Source organism: Trichoderma reesei (assembly GCF_000167675.1).
Source record: "Trichoderma reesei QM6a unplaced genomic scaffold TRIREscaffold_31, whole genome shotgun sequence".
Taxonomy (NCBI): domain Eukaryota; kingdom Fungi; phylum Ascomycota; class Sordariomycetes; order Hypocreales; family Hypocreaceae; genus Trichoderma; species Trichoderma reesei.
The window spans coordinates 159,847-178,652 of NW_006711178.1; the positions used below are offsets into that span (position 1 = coordinate 159,847).

Sequence of the window (18,806 nt, forward strand, 5' to 3'; positions counted from 1 at the left end):
AAGGCGTAGAGAGATGCGTGGCATACCATGCTCGTCCTGTTAGCGAACGATTTATCATTCTGTACTCGCTTCGCTGAGATCCAGATGCCGAGCTGTCGTTCGTCAAGGTGAGCACAGACTAGGCGCTAGCTGCGGATGCGGCAAGGCACATGAACGCCCCAAGCTACGATCAATGGTAATAGTACCCCTTCAGCACAGATTCCAAATTCACCTGGAATAGAGCAGTACGGCGAGATCTCCATCCGCTGACTTGAATGTCCATCTACGCCAAGGAAGTGTTCTGTTGTCAAAAGGTAACAGCGCAGGACACGGGATTTGGCAGCGCGTCGGGAAGCAGGCGTTGATGCCTCAAAGCTGGGCATTTAGGTGCGTACCTAACAGAAGAGCGGAATTGTGCAGAAGGGAATCTCTCTGCGCCGAGGCAGCTGCACCAGAAAGTCAAAAAGGCTGCCTCAAGTCAGGTGTAGCGACGGGAATGAATGGTTGATGTTTACGGATAGAGGTAAAGAAGGTAAAAAGAAAAGTGTACAGAAACGCAAAAATGTACGACAGAGGCAGGGTTCGAACCTGCGCACCCGAAGGTATTAGATAGCGAGAATCGGTTGGATTCAAGTCTAACGCTTTAGACCACTCAGCCACTCTGCCTGCTGGTGATTCTGATGATGTAAGATCAAATATTTGGGACTAAGTAGCTCTGGCGCATAGCAGAGCAAACTACAATCTGTCGTGCTTGCATAGGTATCCATATCTCATGGCCGTCATTTTCTCGAATGCTGTACCACAAAGGATCATCTGCAGCGCCTCGGTCTATGTTGAGAGGCTTCATATAGCGTCGTCTGGTGATTGTCATGGCGACAAGCTCTCGGCGTAAGCAGCAGCGGCAACTTTAATTTCAAGCTTCCCGATCCGTAAGCATGGCAGGTATAGAATGGATACTAGACGTGTTTCAAGTCATCCGGTCTGTTTCTTGCAGGTGAGGCTAAGATGTACAGACTTTCGCATCAAGAGTCGTAGAGCCGGATTGCCAAATATCGAGAGGAACATATGTAAGCCCAATCCAAATTGCATCTTCACGCTGCCAAACTCTCTAGTACTTCCCATTTCCGTTGTTTGCTTTCCTCCTCAAGATCCCGGGTAGGACGAACCTGGCGGGTACCCTATTACCTACGCGCCTGATGGGTGTCCTGGGACAGACGCCGGCAGATGCTGGCAAGGCTGGTTCTCCATCACGGTACACCCGAGAGTAGTGCTTCCCCGCCATTGCGTTATCGCAATATCACATATGAGAACCTTGAAGGCTGGCAACTTGCACTCCTCTCAAGGTAGGTGCATCCCGTCTCACGTGCTCTCTCCCAGTCCGCCATTTGACAGTGTCTTGACGTCCACCACCAACGGCTCGAGCTTTGCCTGTCATCATCTTTCGGCATCAGGTACTTATCAGCATTGCTTACAGGCATCTTACCGAGAGCGACAAGGACCGACAATGGTCTCGCTCAATGGCCTCGTCCGATGTGGCGCTGTCACCCTCGTAGCCGCAGGCCAGGCTGCCGCCTTGGTGCCAATCAATCTTGCCATGCACGCCGTCAATCTCCACGCGAGACACGATCCAGAGCAGCGCGTGTCGGTGCGGCAATATGAGGACAGGTACCCCAATATCAAGGCGTACAACTTCTCGGTCCCGATTGACCATTTTCACAACGAATCGAGGTACGAGCCGCACTCGGGCGATTCGTTTCCCCTGCGATATTGGCTCGACATCTCCAACTACAAGCCTGGGGGCCCCGTCATTGTCCTGCACTCTGGCGAATTTGACAGCACTGAGCGACTGCCTTATCTTCAGCATGGAATCGTGCCAATCCTGACAAAGGCGACGGGAGGAGTCGGTCTCATCATGGAGCATCGATACTACGGCACCAGCTTCCCTGTCCCTGACCTTACAACGGAAAGTCTGCGCTTCCTCACGACGGAACAAGCTCTCGCAGATACTGCCTACTTTGCAAAGCACGTTCGGTTCCCCGGTCTGGAGCATCTTGATCTTACGGCTTCCAAAACGCCTTGGGTCATATACGGGGGTAGTTATGCTGGCGCCTTTGCAGCATTCGCTCGCAAGCTATACAGCGAGGTCTTCTGGGGCGCTATTTCATCTTCAGGCGTCACGGCTGCCGTCGAAGACCTGTGGCAATACTTTGAGGCCGCGAGACGATACGCTCCAGGGGACTGCGGCCCTACCACGCAGAAGCTTACTCATGTTGTTGATACCGTCCTCTTTGGCGACGACAGGGCCAAGGTACTCGGCTTCAAGCAACTATTTGGCCTGGGGGATCTCGACGATGACGACTTTGCCACCACCATCACCCGCGGCCTCTATGGACTGCAGTCCACCAATTGGGACCCCGAAGAGGACGTCTCCTCCCTTGGGATTTACTGTGCAGTCGTCACTTCGAACTTTCAGCTGTTTGCAAGCACGACTCACCTCATTCCGACCGTGCAGGATCTCGTTGCCAAAGCCGGCTTTGCAGCGGAGGCCGAGGTTCTCTCTGTTCGCATGCTCAACTACATCGGCTATGTCAGGGATTACGTCAAAACTGATCTGGCGAAAGGCTGCAAGGGGAAATCAGTGTCGGAATGCTTCTCTCCTCGCTATTCGACCCCCAATGATACGAGTCTCAACGCCGGATGGCTCCGTAGCTGGAGTTGGCAGGTCTGCACACAGTGAGTATCGTCGCACTTCGCGTGACTTGTGAGGTCTATCGCGGCATCATGACACTAATCTTGTTAAACTCACCAGATGGGGATATTTTGTCACTGGCTCAGGTACGCCCAGGGACCAGCTTCCAATGATCTCTCGAGCCATCACCCTCGAATCCGCATCATCGCACTGCAAAAGACTTTTCAACATCACCACCTCCCCGGACGTTGAGTCTATCAATAAGCTAGGGGGCTTCAACTTTAGCTACCCTCGCTTGGCGATTTTGGACGGCCTACAGGATCCATGGCGCTCGGCCACGCCCCACGCCAGTGGCCTTCCCGACCGAGAGTCAACCACCAGCGAGCCGTTTATGCTCATTGACTGGGGGGTGCACCACTGGGACGAGTTTGGCTTGCCCGAGGACGTGCACGTCGAGGGTCTGCCGCCGCCTCAAGTTGCTGAAGCCCACATGGCAGAGATTGAGTTCGTTAAGGCATGGTTGGCGGACTGGAAAGAAGAAAATGGAATATCAATGTTGCAATCGATGGACGAGGAAGAAACGATGGGTGAATTGTAACCGATTAGCCACGGGCTAACACATATAATGACAACAACCATGATGAATACAATCCGTGGGTACTTTACGCCCCTCGTAAGCAAGCCACATGCGTTTAACAACGCGTGAGGGAAGCGCATCTAGTGTCATACTTTGGCTCTTGTGCAAGTCGGAACTGTGCTGTGCCGGTCACTGTGGAATGGGGATGCAAGTGTAACCTTCTTCTTGCCTTCACCCACTGTGCGCATCTATATCAAGGCACAAACGGACGATGGGGTCAATTACATACCAGGAGTGGCTATCCAACACCCCGACTTGGCTATCTAGCATCCCGTCAAATTAACATCTTGATGGCTGCTGCTGTTGCTAAGATGAGAAGAGAGATTCTACTCTCTGCTATTACTTGCTGCATCCTTTTGATGTCTGTATAAGCGTTCTTGAAGATATTACAGATAAAGTAATTGCAAAACTCTAACCAGCGTGTGGACTCTGTATGTATAATTTGGGATGCTGGAAGGCCAATACCTACAGATCTCGTTACAACAGATTTGTCTTGTCGGAATTACTACAAATTCTACTCATTATAAATCCCGCTTGGCGAGGCGAACCTGGGTAGCTGAAGCAGTTGCCGGTTGAGTCGCATGCCTGATCAGTAATCGAATAACCCGGACATATCGATTACTGAACTCTTCCAGAAAGTGTCTCAATGAACGGGATCAGAAAACGCCAAGGACAGCCTAGTTGCGCCTTTCCATCTGAGTTTATTCATTCACTCTCTAATGGCTACGGCATATCGGGCTAACAGAGACATCCCACCGGTCGAAACGGCCTCAAAATAACCGAATCAATGGCTCTCAAGTAGTGGAAAAAGAGGCGTCTCTCAACGAGCGCCAGTGTTGATCAGTAATATGCTTCCTGGACTCTGCGCTTTTGTAAAGATATTGATGGTAATGCAAAATGTAATGATGGGATGATGGCTGATATAAATATCTGAGCTTGTCACCTAAACCGATGGAAGAATAAGATCAACATTACCAGGCTGACTGCACATCCTATTCGTACCGACATTGCTCCAAATTCACAGTTTGATATGGCACCTCTCGTCTTCGTTATTGGCGGAACAGGAGCTCAGGGCATTCCTGTCATCCGCGGACTCGTCAAAGATGGCGCCTATGCAGTGCGATTCTTGACCCGAGATGCCACCTCGGCTAGGGCGAAGCTCCTCCTGAGCTTGGGAGATGTCGAAGCGCTTGAGGGTACATTTGCGAGCGAGGCGGATCTTCGCAAAGGCTTTCGCGGCGCTCAGTATGCCTTTGTGAACATTGATGGGTTCAACTGCGGTGAAAAGACGGAGATGTTCTGGGCCATACGCGCATATGAGCTGGCGCTGGAAGAAGGCATCAAATTCTTCGTTTATGGGAATCTGGATTATGTGTACAAGAAGAGCGGATTCGATCCCAAGTTTAGGACGGGCCATTATGACGGAAAGGGCCGTGTTGGTGAGTGGATATTGCAGCAAACCAAAACGCCCGAGATTGCGAAGAGGATGGGTGCGGCTCTCTTTACGACAGGTCCTTACATACAGATGGCGCTTGGACAGCGTACCCCCATGTCTCCTATTCTTGAAGACGGAGTGGTCACCTGGAAAGTCCCCCTAGGAGAAGGTGCTGTGGCTCATGTTGATCTTGACGACTGCGAGTATTATGTTCGGTGGCTGTTTGACCACCAAGAACGCTCTAACGGGCTGGCCCTCGACGTCGCTATCGATTTGATCAATTACCATGACATGGCCAAGGCCTTTACAAACGTCACTGGCCGCCCTGCAAAGTACGTGGACACAGACCTGGAAACGTATTGGAAGATTGGCCCTCTCGGTCCGGGCCAAACCTGTAAGGCGCCCTTGTTAATCCATGCTGCTGTTCTTTCGGTAATCGGAGTCTAACACATTACAGCGTCGGGGTACAACAGCGATCTCTCGGACCCGAGCTCCATGACTCTGCGTGAGAACTTTACAGGATTCTGGAACATGTGGAAACACACACGAACGGACAATCGAGGCGTCATTCAGCGCGACTTTGCTCTGCTGGATGAAATACATCCCAATCGGATCAGAAGTGTTGAAGAGTGGTTTAGAAGAGAGGAAGAGAAGAGCAAAGACCAGGGCTTGCCAGGTCTTTGGGATCGTGCTACAAAGTTGAAGCCGGTACTGAAAATTGCGGAAGACGGACGACGGGGTCGTCTGTAGGGGTCGTCACTCGATGCGAATTGCTCTCTTCACTCGATCAGGTTATATGGAGCAAATGTTGATGCTGTAGAGAAACAGAATGCCAAATTGACTTCTGCATTTGGGCTTCCCAGCATTCGATGTGACTAGTATGTATGTCGAATGCATCAGGCAATCAAGGCCGTCCTATCGTCGACCTTACTATTACTTCACCGCTCAGGCCACGTTCAGTGAACTTTGCGGGATGCATCACATAATGCTTGGGGTGTAGATCAAGCGCTTCCCTAGCACTGTCGCACTGCATCAGCCCGGTGACAGGCTGCATTGGATCCTGAGCAAAACAGGTCAAATCGTCTCACGAGTACGCTGTAATTATTGCCTAACGACGAAGCGGTAGACCAACCTACCTATGCATTTATACGAGGGCAGGCTCTTCAGCCCCTTGCCTACCCCAGCAATCTCCGCATCCGATTGGTTCAATGTTCCTACTATGATCTGTAAGGATCAGCTACCTGGGTAGGTTTCTGCAGGGAACCGCCGGCCCAACCACCTCAGGCGTAAAAGGACAGGATTGAATTCCTATTCACATGCGGCACTGCGCTGCTGGCCATGCAGGTGGCTGGAATTAGCTGAAAAATACCAGGTAGCTTGAGGATGGCGGCAAACCACGGCCGAGGACGACAGGAGATGCCTAGCTGGCCGTAAATGCCCTTGTAACGTCACATTCACTCCACAAAGGCTCAGCCTGCGATTGCGTTTGGTCTGTCGCAGTTGAGGCTGTTACTTTACGGAAGCGGAGTTGTAGATATATAACTACCGAGTCCCTCCCATATTCAGAGGACAAGGAACCTTAACACGCCAGATGAGAGGGATAAGCGACTTCCAACAGTCACACGATTAGGACCAGCACCAGCGCAGTAAAAGCACAAAGACGCCTCCGGGCAGATTTTCCCAACATGCAGCGTATTCTCGCTCTCACTGCTGCTGCGGCAGGCCTCTTTGTGACAGCCTTGGGCACCAAAGTTCCAAGTGTCAATGTCCCATCATGCCCGCGCATCGGTTCCGTTTCCTACACCACGTCGGTGCCCGACCGGACTCCATTTCCGCGTACGCAGGTCGACCTGTGCTATACCGACGATAGCCTCGAGCTCACATTTATCGCCTATGACGAGGTGAATTACTTCTTCAACGCGTCCCAGGGAACCAACGACGACATCTGGGAGTACGAAGTCATGGAGGCCTTCATCTACAAGGGCACTGAAGACCCTCAGACATACGTCGAGCTCGAGGTCAATCCCAACAATGTGACATACCAAGCATTTGTTTACAATCCTTCCAAGAACCGGACAGCGGGCGCACCGTTCGACCACTTCTTCATTTCGGATCCCGCAACCGACGGCTTCAAGGCCAAGACGATCCTCAACAAGCCAGCAAAGACTTGGAGAAGCACCCTTACCGTCCCTCTAGGTATCTTCAATGTTGATGTCGGCAAGGCAAAGGGTACCTCTTGGAGGATGAATTTTTTCAGGACTGTAGTTAGCCCGGAGATTTATCCAAATCAGATTCTGGGCGGCTGGGGTGTCCCGGATCAGGCGAGCTTCCATATCACCAAGTATTTTGGCAAGGTGAAGTTTATCTGATCCGGAACGGGCGATCAATGGGGGGCGCGCTGTAATGTAGTTTCAAGACACATGATATCCTCAGAGTGCACGTGAGTCTATGCAAAAGCTGCCGATGAAGATTGTGGAGCGTCGAGCTGATTGATACGCCGTGTGAGAAGCTGCTTTAGATAGCCCATGCTACCATGACTGCGTATCTATATCCTACCAACCTCTTGCACCAGTCGCGGCCCAGCTTCCTCAGGGACATGTGACTGGCCGTTATCCCATGAGACTACACTCGTCAAATGCTATAATTTTCTTAATTGCTACCATCTGGTGTGAAGAACCTCATCTGACAGCTACCTAGGCATCGTCCGCAATATATTTCTGGTACACTTGGGAGTAGAATTTCCGTCCGTTCGAAGGATGACTGCGAATCTTGGTCCTCAGTTGACTTTCCCCCCATGTATCATATTTGCCTTGCAAAAAGGGAGAATCAATGGCTCGTCTGGTATCTGACTCGTGGCCGTTCTTCCACGAAGGAGTAGAGAAATGTTCCCGGAACGACTCAGTGGCGTCTCGCTTGGTCAAGTCCCTCCGAACGCCTTGGAAGAAGGGAATACTGTATCTCTCGTCGCCGGTCGAGACAACTCTGTGAATCGTGGCCTTACAAATACCGGACGTCAACACTTCAAACGCTTGGCCAACATTAACCACAAACGTGTCTGGGAGCACAGGAACGTCAACCCAGTCGCCTGCATTGTTGAGTACTTGTAGGCCTTTCACATGTTCCTCTGATGCTTGGAGCAAAAAGGTCCACCACCCGGAAGAGTCTGTGTGTGGACCGACTCCTTGAGTGATAGCCGAGTCAGGAGCAACAGCTGGATAATGGACCAGCTTGAGACGATTTTGATCCGAGAGGAAGGTATCAAATGCGTCACTGGGCAAGTCCAGTGCCTGGGCAACTAGAGAAAGGAACCGCTCGCCGAGAAGAGTCAGCTCGGTGATGTATGTTTCAACAATTGACCGCAGCTCTGGGATTTCGGAAGGCCACTGCGCAGATTCAGTCAGCATGCGAACCTTGTATACCAACACGGCAAAGCACATGTGAACTCGCCTGATTCGGACCTCTCAACGATTCGTACAGAGGAGCATGCGGATCACATACAGCCGACAACTCAGTTGCAAAGTCAACCTGCTCCCTGAGGTCGGCCTCCGCCGCCGTGATCTCACTGCCCACGGAACTGTAGCCGAGGAAGTGCTCTGAATTCTCCAGCGAGATGTTTTTCTTTGCAGTTTCTGCTTACCCGAATAATTTCGGCAGAACTCCCACGAGGCTTTGAATTACTGGCTGTGGCACTCCGTGGTGCGTAATGTAGAGGAACCCCACCTCTGTGATTGCCAAACGAAGATTGTTGAGAAGTGCTGAACGTGACGCGGGCTCGTTTGCTAGGGAGAGGTCAATAATGGGGATTTCCTGAAAGTCATTCGTAGATTGTGACATTTTGAAGGCTACGCGTCTCAGTATCTCTGTGATGTTAACAATTTAACTTCTCAATTCTGCATAGAAGAACATCAGGATTGTCTAAAGATGGCGTGCTTGCTTATATAAGAAGTTGGTGACGCAGTATTCCCGTCTGGCACTGAATTCGAGAGTGTAGATATGACAGGACAAACTGTTGCCTCATATCTTCTTCATAAGTATCATAGCCAACTTCTTGTCACTTCTCTGGTGATTGGATTGACTTCGAATATCTCTCAGTCTCAACCTGGCACCCCACGAGAACTCGAACTCCGGGGTCAAACTCCAGTTGTGACATCTTGACGTAGGCGGCTTCGCCTGTCATGGGGGTTCTATTTGATAGAAACCTGCACTTCGCTGCCTAAGAAAATGGCTTCGTCTCAATTTTTAAGTTTGAGATGCCAACAAAGCCTTGGAGCTCTGGCAGTTTGTGCTTCAGGTGAGGGGCGAAACATACTTGCGAGATGCGGATTACGGACTTGTTGTCGAGCCTGCCTTGCCTGCTTCACAGGAAGTCTTTGGACTACAAAATGCTGGCATCATTTCTCCATACTACAGTGAATGGAAGTATCGTATCATTTCACTTCAAGGAAGCACGGCCATCCAGCAGTGTGTGAACTGGATCGCAAGCAGCCTCAGCTATAATGATTGCTGTTGTGCCAGCTGACGCTATGAATGAAGTTGGTCAAGGAAGAGACATGTCTCCCTTGGGACACCGTTGAGGCCTGCCTCATCGCAGGCGCAAATTGACGATGCCCCAAGGACAAGTCGCATTGCAAGGAGGTACGCTTAGAAGCTGTGGTCATTAGTTGATTGAGTGGCGAAGGGTTCTATACATCAGGAACAGTAGTAGATATATCGCAGTGAAATATATGGACATTGTTTCAAGCTTTATAATGAGATGCTGTATTTTTCTTGAATATCGTTAGTAGATGGGCCTCCTCTGGATTAGGCTCTTAAATAAGCTGTTTTCAAAACGTCATGAACTTACCTAGTATTTCACACTCCGGTGATCATGCTCCTGTCGGTATAACGTGCCCATCAAATTATACATCGGATTTCAGAGATACGTTATGTTCTTCGTAAAGAAAGTGGTATAACCTCCAGCCTGCGGGAATATCAGCTTTTGCGTAGCAATTGTACCTGAGGCTCAGCTTCGAGTAGAAGGGGCGTTCACATTCAAGCACTTGCGGTAGGAGTTGGTAAGTTCAAGCAACATAGCGAATGGCCGCGCATTCTTTTTCTGTGCCGAAGCGCCGGCGATTTCCGTGGTTAGTGTCAAGATCTCAGCCATTGTATTCCATCTTGCGCAAATCATTGATCTATATAACTGAGATTCAAGACAACTCCCTGCGCTCTCTCTCACTTGGACATATGAGGTAGGCTGAGTAAGACGAGAGGCAAGACCAATCTCTTGTCGCCGCTCACTCACCATGATTCTACTGTCAGCTGCTTGTTTGAGCGGCTGAGAGCTTGAAATGGGCCGCCTGTTCGGCTGCAGTTGAGCTATCATTGAGGCTTCGACGTTACATCACCACATGTAATCCGACGAGGCGTTGTCAACGTCCCAGCAGAATGCAGAAGAACGCCCTCCTGGTCAATTCATATATGATTGTAGATAGTACGCTGACATTGTTCGGAAAAAGTACATGGTCAGATTGAGGAAGATGGGGGTGTTCCCCCACACAGCCGGGTACAGTATACTTGCTCAACTCCATGTTGACCCCGGCGCGCATTCGGTAGTGGCGTTTCCAGTATCTTTGGTCTACCAGAAGGTCCACGATGAAGGCGACCCCCCATAAATGCCCGTGCGATCTTTCGACGTTCCCTAGCGGCGTTTATTATTGAATGTCTGAATGTCACCGTGCCAAAGCTTTTGAGTTGTAGACGTCATCACGTGAAATAGTCAGGACGGTGGCATCACCAGTGTTCACTTTATGCAAGCTTCAATACGAGTGATATAGCTTCTGCAGTGACTCATGCATGAAAGCTATTGGAGCTACTGCCGCCTTGACTCGATCATGTCATGTAACATCGCAAGTCCCTCGCCGCCTCATCACAGCGGGCAATATTGGTCGCCTCAGAGACAAAACTCCGCACCAATGAAATGCCTCTGCTAATCAGCCTGTCAATTTGGCAATGAGAGATGAAGCCCCATGCCTTCGTGGGGTGCTCTACGAGGGACCCTTGGTTGACATTGTGTACCTCCCACAAGACGTATTACACCCCATCAACGTGTCGTGGGTCGTTACATGGCCACCTGGACGAAAACATGAAGAAGTAAATATTGTAATGATAAGCAGATAAAATTTCACTAGCAATTGAGACTACTGATGATTGACATGAAGTGCGGTGCCGTGAAAGCCAAGGAAGGTATCAGTTTAGTAAAGGTAAGTATTTGCCTGCCTAGTACATGTAATTACCTACCTACGCTGCCTTGGTCAGTCAGGTTTGGATGCTCTGACGACGCTACGCTGGTTGGCTGGCTACACTCCAGGCATAGGTTTCCTAGAAGTCCGATAAGCGCCCAATAGCTGGCATCGGAGTGCGAGGATTTAGCCTGCTAAATTCGGGAAGCTTTCAACGATAATGGTGTCTCGATTCTTGGCTTGCATCGGCATATGATTGGAGCGTACTGCGACTTGTAAACATGTGCCGAACTCATTCGTCTCCCTTTTAGTCGTTAGTTCATATGGTTCGATACTTTGTAGATGGCGACTGCTGATCTCTCTGGTTGCAGTATTAGGGCCGACGTCTTACTGCTACGGAACTCCACACCATGTAGTTACTGTAAGATTTGGCCCTAGCTTGATGTCGGCTACAACAAAAGACTGCAGAGTGGGCGTGGGCTTGGGTGGTAACAATAGACTATCAAGTCATCACCGAACCAGGAATCAGATGGCAATACCCTCCACGTCGCACATCGGGACTGTCTGTTGAGGCAGATAACGTCCCAAATATCGTTAATAGCCACCCCCTTGAGTGAACCATAGACCATGAGAACGGCCGTTGCATGAGCAGCGTGACACCTGGTGTGGTAGCACGAGTTGAATGAGATAGAGACATGTTTGCTCCCTTGCGTAGTGATTGTAACCCCAGAGGTTAATGACGGCCGCATCGATCGCGTGCACAAAGCACGTGGAGTCAGACTAGAAACCAGGAAAAGCATAGAAGGGCACTCCTCGCTGATATCGAATTGACAAAATGGAGCACACGTTTCTCTGCGACCCCTCAAGGTGTGAGACCAAAAACGGGCTTGCGTCTCCTACCTTACCAAACGGGAGTGGGCTCAAACATCTCACGATGCTAGAGCTCCCTAATCTAGTCTAGACAAGTAACCCCCGGCAGCCGATTTACCGAGCCGTGTAGCAGCAAATCCAGGAACGCGAGATCCAGTGGCCGGGTTGTAACCAATTGCCATCGTCTTCAATGCTTCATTGAGAAGCTGAGTCGGCTCTCCATTTCCTGTAGTCAATGATTAGCCCGTCACTTGATCCTTCATCTGGCTGTTGATGGGATGCTGCCCACGCATTCAGGCCGATATGTAACGTCCCTTTCTGGGACTGGACGCCGCTCTTATGATACTCAGGCTAGGTAGTATGCGATGCTGACGCGTGATTGGGGTACATGGGATGAGTCCATCACCGAGCAAGAAGTCGATAAATGTCCTAGTCCAAAGACGCTGTTTCTGATACTTAAATACAACATTTCGCTCCCTATGTTCGGATTTCCCCCCCTGAGTCTCAGCAGGAGCTTCTTTGCCACGCCAACCTCCAAAACAGATCGCCTAAGATCCTGGACGGGATCAGTCCTCTCCTTTACTTCGTCTGTTCATCTTCTTCGTATATATACTTCCTTTCAGGTGTAGATACTATTATACAAACATGTTCTTCACCAAAGCTGTTGGTGGCCTTGGCCTCCTCGCGAGCCTCGCGTCATCTGCCCCCAACCCCATCGCTCGCAGACAAGCACCCGGTGCGCAGAACGTCGTCTACTGGGGCCAAAATGGCGGAGGCACAGGTAAACAAACCCCATACCATCTTGTCAGAGGACTGAACTAATATTCGTATAGTTGAAAACAATGATCTGTATGTTGGCTGTCTGAATACTCAATTTTGCTGTCACAACGTCTTTGAGACCTTGGGAGAACCCTCAGTCGTGTTTCACCTGATGGCCTCTTATCTAACAATTGGGAACCAGATCGGCTTACTGTACCCCGACCTCGGGTATTGATATCATCGTCCTTTCATTCCTCTACCAGTGGGGACAGGGATCATCAGCCCTGGGCGGCACGATTGGACAATCTGTCAGTCTGTTTTCTTCCTTTCTCCTCGTTTGTGTTCTAATGCGTTTGAAGTGCGGAATCACTACCTCCGGCGAGCCGCAGAATTGTGACGCTCTTACAGCAGCTATAACAAAGTGCAAAACTGCCGGCGTCAAGATAATCTTGTCTCTGGGCGGTGCCAGCGCCTTCTCCAGTTTCCAAACAGCAGACCAAGCCGCCCAAGCTGGTCAATACCTTTGGAATGCCTATGGTGGTGGATCTGGGGTGACCCGTCCTCTCGGTAACAACGTCATGGACGGCTTTGACTTAGATATTGAGAGCAACCCTGGCACCAACGAGAATTATGCTGCCCTGGTCAGCGCTCTTCGATCCAACTTTGCTAGCGATCCTTCTCGCCAATACGTCATTTCCGGAGCCCCTCAGTGTCCATTGCCTGAGCCTAACATGGGAGTCATCATTCAGAATGCCCAGTTTGACTATCTCTGGGTTCAGTTCTACAACAACAACGAGTACCCCGGCGACCCGTGCTCTCTTGGCCTCCCTGGAGATGCCCCCTTCAACTTCAACAACTGGACCACCTTCATTCAGTCCACGCCATCAAAGGACGCAAAGGTGTTCGTTGGTGTTCCTGTACGTAAACCCACTTTGGTTGTGGCTTTTTGTTGTGACACTGAATTCTGACAACGCATCCAGGCGGCTCCTCTGGCAGCGAACGGCGCCCCGAGTGGCGAGGTGTACTATGCCACTCCTTCCCAGCTGGCTGACATTGTCAATGACGTGAAGAGCAACCCGGCCTTTGGTGGCATCATGATGTGGTCCGCGGGCTTCTCGGATACCAACGTGAACGACGGCTGCAACTATGCTCAGGAAGCGAAGAATATTCTTTTGACCGGCTCTCCTTGCTCGTCCGGTCCTGTCAGTGTCTCACGACCGCCAGTGTCGAGCCCTACCATCACTTCTTCGCCTCCAGGAACCAGCCCAGCTCCCCCCTCACAAACAGGGTCAGTCCCTCAATGGGGCCAGGTACGTGTCATGCTCATGAACCACTAATAGGAAGGTCGTGAGAATCTCGTCTAACGTGGATTGTTAGTGCGGCGGCAATGGATACACGGGACCTACGCAGTGTGTTGCTCCTTTCAAGTGCGTCGCCACCTCGGAATGGTGGTCACAATGCGAGTGAGCCAAAGGAAAGACGCTGCGAGTGAATTAAAGGCAAAATAACCACGCCCGAAGCGCAATGGTAGAATTCAAGCTATCAAAATGCCTTGACCAGGCCTTATGGGAAGTCCAAAGTGACGAGGCTTCAGACTTATCAAGTTCTTGTACATAGATTTTCTCTACCTAGGTACCTACGAATACGAAAGTAGCTTGTATATATGATATGACTTGCCGATGACTTTCAACACCATCTTATTCTGTCTAAATACGCGAGTGTATCTTAGGGCTGCACTCTGTGCTGGGTGTCTGTCAGGTTTTGCATCTTTGCCTCGAAAACAACTCTGCCGTCCCAATATCACCTGGGTGACTCTGCGCCAGATCAGTTTAACTTATCGCGGGATGCCATCAGAGAGTCTCCATCTCCTTCCCAGAATAAGCTGCCAGATCCGTGTTCCTCATGTACAAGCCCATATAATCGGGCGAGCTTCCATTCCGCTAGCGCTTTGCAAAGTCGGCAGACTCGCCCGGAGATCAAAGCCGCGCCGCCATATAGAAAAACGTAGTTAAGCAAAGGTCGCAGCAGCCGGGCGACTTTCAGAGGCTGGTTTGAGAAGAGTGCCTACCAACATGCTCTAGTGGTATGCACGTCAGCATCCCACGGCAAAAATGTAACCGTCGATGTCATTTACACATGATGATATCGAGTCCTCAAACACGTTTACCCTTGGCTCCAGCAGTATAAGTATTCTATTCATTGTCCCTTAACATTGTGGTCATCTAGATCTTCAAAAGGCCTTCTTCATCTATCTGCTTCATATCACCGGATTCTGATCCAAGACTGAAAATGGCAAACATTACCGGTGGCATTATCCCGGCCATCAACCACCTGGACATTGGAGGCTACAACGTCTTCTACCGTGAAGCTGGCCCGGCAAATGCCCCCACTATCCTACTTCTTCATGGATTTCCTACTTCCTCCTTCATGTTTCGCCATCTGATTCCGATTCTCGCGGTAACTTACCATGTGATTGCGATGGACTACTCCGGATTTGGCTTCACGACCGGCCCCGCGAGATATCCACACACGTTCGAAAACATCGCTATTGTGACGGAAAAGTTCTTGAACGCCCTCGATATCTCCAAGTACGCACTGTACATATTTGACTATGGCGCTCCAGTTGGTTTAAAGCTTGCCGTGCGAAACCCTCAAGCGGTAACTGCGGTCATTTCGCAGAATGGCAATGCTTATGGTATGGCCCATAGCTACCGCTCAGGATCGACCATCTGACAGGCAGTGCAGTTGAGGGACTTGGCCCATTTTGGGACCCAGTGAAAGTGTACTGGGAATCTGGAAGTAAAACGTGAGATTGTCTCCCAACTCTAGCTGGTTCGCACGCTCTACGACAATGACGCTTGACTTGATATGGATGATCTAGTGACCGCGATGCTCTGGATGGCGTTCTTTCTTTCAACACAACCATGGGGCAATATACGGGGGGAACCAAGAATCCTGCCATTCTCGAGCCTGAATCTTGGTGGCTCGACTGGACCCTCATGGCAAACAGGCCAGGCAACGATGACTACCAACTGGACCTCTTCTATGACTACCGGAACAACGTCAAGCAATATCCCGAGTTTCAGGAATATTTCCGCAACTCTCAGGTGCCATTGCTCGCCGTCTGGGGCAAAAAGGACACCATGTGAGAGACATAATAGAATCATTACTGCTCCCACTTTGCTTGGAGACTGACAGATACACGATCAACATTCAGATTCATCCCTGCCGGGGCCGAAGCTTTCAAAAGGGACTTACCTCATGCCGAGATTCATCTACTAGATGCGGGCCACTTTACTTTGATCAGCAACCTGGAGCAGATGGTGGGATATATTCTCCCTTTCCTCAAGAAGCATCTTGGCAAATGGTGTGAATAAGGCCTCATGTCAAGAGTATTAGCTTGTGGACGTGGAAGTTGGACAGACAAGTACCTTGATAGTTTCATCAATGACTGCGTACATTAACTTGATAATCGTGCTCCGTAACGCGTGCCTCAACGGGGCAAGGTTTCTTGCACGCTCCAACTTGCATGGATGACGCTGGTTTTCGTGAGTGTCTAAACCGATAATATGAGCCATAATGTACGGAAACGTCATTGTTCTCAGTCAAGATCTGATCTCTTCCGTCCTCTATAGACCTGTTCGCCTCAAACGTCATTCGTCCCCGTTAAAGACTCCAAAATGCATGTATTTGCCCAGGCGCTTATGCGAGCGCCGACGCCCGGCTTAGCTGATCTCAGTCCGCCGCCGCTGCAACGATGCCCGCGGAGAATCACCGCGTTAATTTGTTATAGCGTCACCTTGCATACTGCAGCGCTTCCAATCCCTTCTTTACCATTGCTTGACAAATCCTTTCTGTATTAGCGCACCCCCAACGTAGGGCAGACGAAGCTTGTACCATGTTTCCCCCTTTCCCACTCGACCACTTTCGTGAACAATCCCTAGAGATTGGCATCGAAATGCACAATCTCGATAGACTAATTCCAGTCCCCAAGGCTCTATGAGTGCTCAGGGTGCGCGGTCTACAATTAGTCCTCTTTTATTATTAGGGACAAGTCAGATACACCATTTGTAGTGATTTGTTTTCTCCAATACATTAGCATAGATGGTTGACTTAGTGTTAGCAAGACGGTTTGGCTCTCGTCTTTGTCATACAGTGACCATGTCCTCGCTTGCTTGTTATGGTCTCGTTAGTGACTGTGAAGTTGCGCAATTCGAGTCCTGGCCGTTTCGGGGCTCAAACGGGCAAAGGCATTAACTTTGGAAAATGACTTCAACTCAACACCCTCGCTTCTGATGATCATTCCTAATAGAAACAATTACTGCGGGTGAGATCGGGCGACCATGGCCACAAGCTACCTGATTAAGCTTATTGACATCGTGATCGCTGTTGACGCTAATTCTGATGTGTGTTCGGATCAGTTCGCACGAGTGAATAGTTGTTACGTATCTATAACTGCACAAGATTCCAAATTCGCCTATCATTAATGTGGCACCGGTAATTGGCCCTTGTCTAATCATTCGCGACTGTAGCGGTACTTTAACCCAAACGAGCGCAAAAAGATATCACCGTTGTGCGAAGCACGTTTTGCGGCGGCGTTTTAGGTTCAATATCGACGGAACCATCCGCAAGCCGAGACATTGTTTGGTGACAAGAGCATGATTCCAAATGCTGCAACTTTATCCGCCAGCTGATTCCACATAGCCGACCAAGCAATCTAGAGAATTAAGTAATATATATAGGTGTATACACACTGCTGGATGAATAGCCTTAAAATCAGTCGGTAGCACACAGCACCGCAATAAACAGTCCCGATTTTCTTGTTCATCTTCTTTTGTTGACTGACCAGACTAGTAAAATGACAGAAAAGGTAAAGTTAGTGTGACCAAACTTTGACTGATCTCACGCTGATAGAGCTTAGTTCACTATTTATTCGTCTCCTGAGTCGCAATGGGTCGGCGTTGTGAGTTTGGCCCTCCATGAAAAGGGACTGAAAGAACACCAAGATTATGAAGTCCACGAAATCCACCTTTGTAAGTGTTCTGCTGGCCGCCATTGATAACACACGCAAATGACTAGCGCTAATATATCATGGGTGCAGCTACGGGGGATAACTTTGCGCCGGAATATCTCGCCATCAATCCCAATGGCACGGTCCCGTCCTTGACTGCCCCCTCTCTCGCCAAGCCTCTTATTGAAAGTGTTGATATCCTCAGATGGATCGATTCTCGCGGTATAAAGACCCTTGTACCCAAGGATGAATTCCGTTCAAAGGAAATACTTGCGCTCATGCATTCGCCGTCGATGAGCACAAACATCATCTTATTTCAGGCGCGAGATCCCGCTGAAATGGCGGCAAAAAAGTCGAGCGCTTGGAACGCTTTTCTGGAGGGACGTCAGACGCGCCTTGACAAGGAGCTCGCCGCTCAGCCCAACAATCCTTTCTATCTTTCAAAGGCCGCTGAGAATCTCTCAACTACCTCGTTGTACCGTTCTGACATTGGACCGGACCACGAGGAGCTTTTCAGGCTGTCAGACCAGATGTATCGCACTGTGGCAGAAGGTCTCGATAAGCTTGAAGGCTTGATCGCGTTGCCGTATGCGGCTGGGTCGGAGGTCAGCGAGGCTGATTACAACACTGTTCCATGGCTCGCGCATGCGATGATGGGGGCAAATACGCCAGTGACGGCAATTCATGACTTTGTTCCTCTAGAGAGGCTCATTCAGAAGACTGTCCCTGATTTCAGGATCGGTTCCAAAACTAAGCAGTGGTGGTCCAACATTTCCAAGACGGAGGCGTTCAAAAAGGTATATCCGATCTTGCATTAGAAGACAACTGGCAGAGAGAAAACAGAAAAGTGGTGTGGTTGAAAATGCATCTGGGTGGTCGAGTAACGATTTGACTTACCAGCCATACCTAGTATTAATAAGGGACCTATCAGCGCCGAATCTTCATGAACATTGGTTTCAAATGGCACAGTCTTCAGAACCCTTCACTCGCACCCCTACGTGACCTCTCCCACTATATGCTCTCGTCCTCGAAGCTTGTTCATAAACACAGGGCCAAAAACTTTGCCAGTACCGAGTTCCGCACCCATCTGCTGTGGTGGATGTTCCCCCTCTTTATCGTTTGCGTGATACTGTTGTCCTTCTTCAGGGCATCAAGGAGCCTCCAAAGTCCGCTGCTAATGCCTCATCATCCCCATGAACCCCTCC

General features: G+C 50.0%; 7 protein-coding genes across 7 annotated transcripts; 6 read left to right on the forward strand and 1 right to left on the reverse strand.

Annotated features, from left to right (window-relative positions):
- Positions 1-1,573: 1,573 nt before the first annotated feature.
- On the forward strand, positions 1,574-3,266 carry TRIREDRAFT_82141 (uncharacterized protein; the record flags this gene model as incomplete). The annotated part of the gene is made up of 2 exons (XM_006969333.1): positions 1,574-2,712; positions 2,789-3,266. 2 exons carry the CDS (start codon positions 1,574-1,576, stop codon positions 3,264-3,266), a joined length of 1,617 nt encoding a protein of 538 aa, XP_006969395.1.
- A 1,069-nt stretch (positions 3,267-4,335) lies between these two features.
- On the forward strand, positions 4,336-5,490 carry TRIREDRAFT_5855 (uncharacterized protein; the record flags this gene model as incomplete). Its single annotated transcript, XM_006969310.1, has 2 exons — positions 4,336-5,134; positions 5,198-5,490. 2 exons carry the CDS (start codon positions 4,336-4,338, stop codon positions 5,488-5,490), a joined length of 1,092 nt encoding a protein of 363 aa, XP_006969372.1.
- A 935-nt stretch (positions 5,491-6,425) lies between these two features.
- Positions 6,426-7,109, forward strand: TRIREDRAFT_112018 (uncharacterized protein; the record flags this gene model as incomplete). Its single annotated transcript, XM_006969334.1, has 1 exon — positions 6,426-7,109. One exon carries the CDS (start codon positions 6,426-6,428, stop codon positions 7,107-7,109), a length of 684 nt encoding a protein of 227 aa, XP_006969396.1.
- Positions 7,110-7,433: 324 nt separating this feature from the next.
- On the reverse strand, positions 7,434-8,574 carry TRIREDRAFT_112019 (uncharacterized protein; the record flags this gene model as incomplete). Its single annotated transcript, XM_006969364.1, has 3 exons — positions 7,434-8,123; positions 8,239-8,314; positions 8,378-8,574. The coding sequence occupies 3 exons, from the start codon at positions 8,572-8,574 to the stop codon at positions 7,434-7,436; spliced, it is 963 nt and encodes a 320-aa protein (XP_006969426.1).
- Positions 8,575-12,373: 3,799 nt separating this feature from the next.
- chi18-14 (glycoside hydrolase family 18, chitinase) lies at positions 12,374-14,237 on the forward strand. The gene is made up of 6 exons (XM_006969335.1): positions 12,374-12,612; positions 12,665-12,680; positions 12,793-12,898; positions 12,950-13,507; positions 13,571-13,900; positions 13,968-14,237. Exons 1-6 carry the CDS (start codon positions 12,477-12,479, stop codon positions 14,055-14,057), a joined length of 1,236 nt encoding a protein of 411 aa, XP_006969397.1. The 5' UTR covers positions 12,374-12,476; the 3' UTR covers positions 14,058-14,237.
- A 642-nt stretch (positions 14,238-14,879) lies between these two features.
- Positions 14,880-15,967, forward strand: TRIREDRAFT_69896 (uncharacterized protein; the record flags this gene model as incomplete). Its single annotated transcript, XM_006969336.1, has 4 exons — positions 14,880-15,285; positions 15,336-15,396; positions 15,472-15,735; positions 15,808-15,967. The coding sequence occupies 4 exons, from the start codon at positions 14,880-14,882 to the stop codon at positions 15,965-15,967; spliced, it is 891 nt and encodes a 296-aa protein (XP_006969398.1).
- A 1,573-nt stretch (positions 15,968-17,540) lies between these two features.
- TRIREDRAFT_112022 (uncharacterized protein) lies at positions 17,541-18,798 on the forward strand (the record flags this gene model as incomplete). Its single annotated transcript, XM_006969337.1, has 4 exons — positions 17,541-17,553; positions 17,606-17,623; positions 17,692-18,398; positions 18,652-18,798. 4 exons carry the CDS (start codon positions 17,541-17,543, stop codon positions 18,796-18,798), a joined length of 885 nt encoding a protein of 294 aa, XP_006969399.1.
- Between the last annotated feature and the right edge of the window lie 8 nt (positions 18,799-18,806).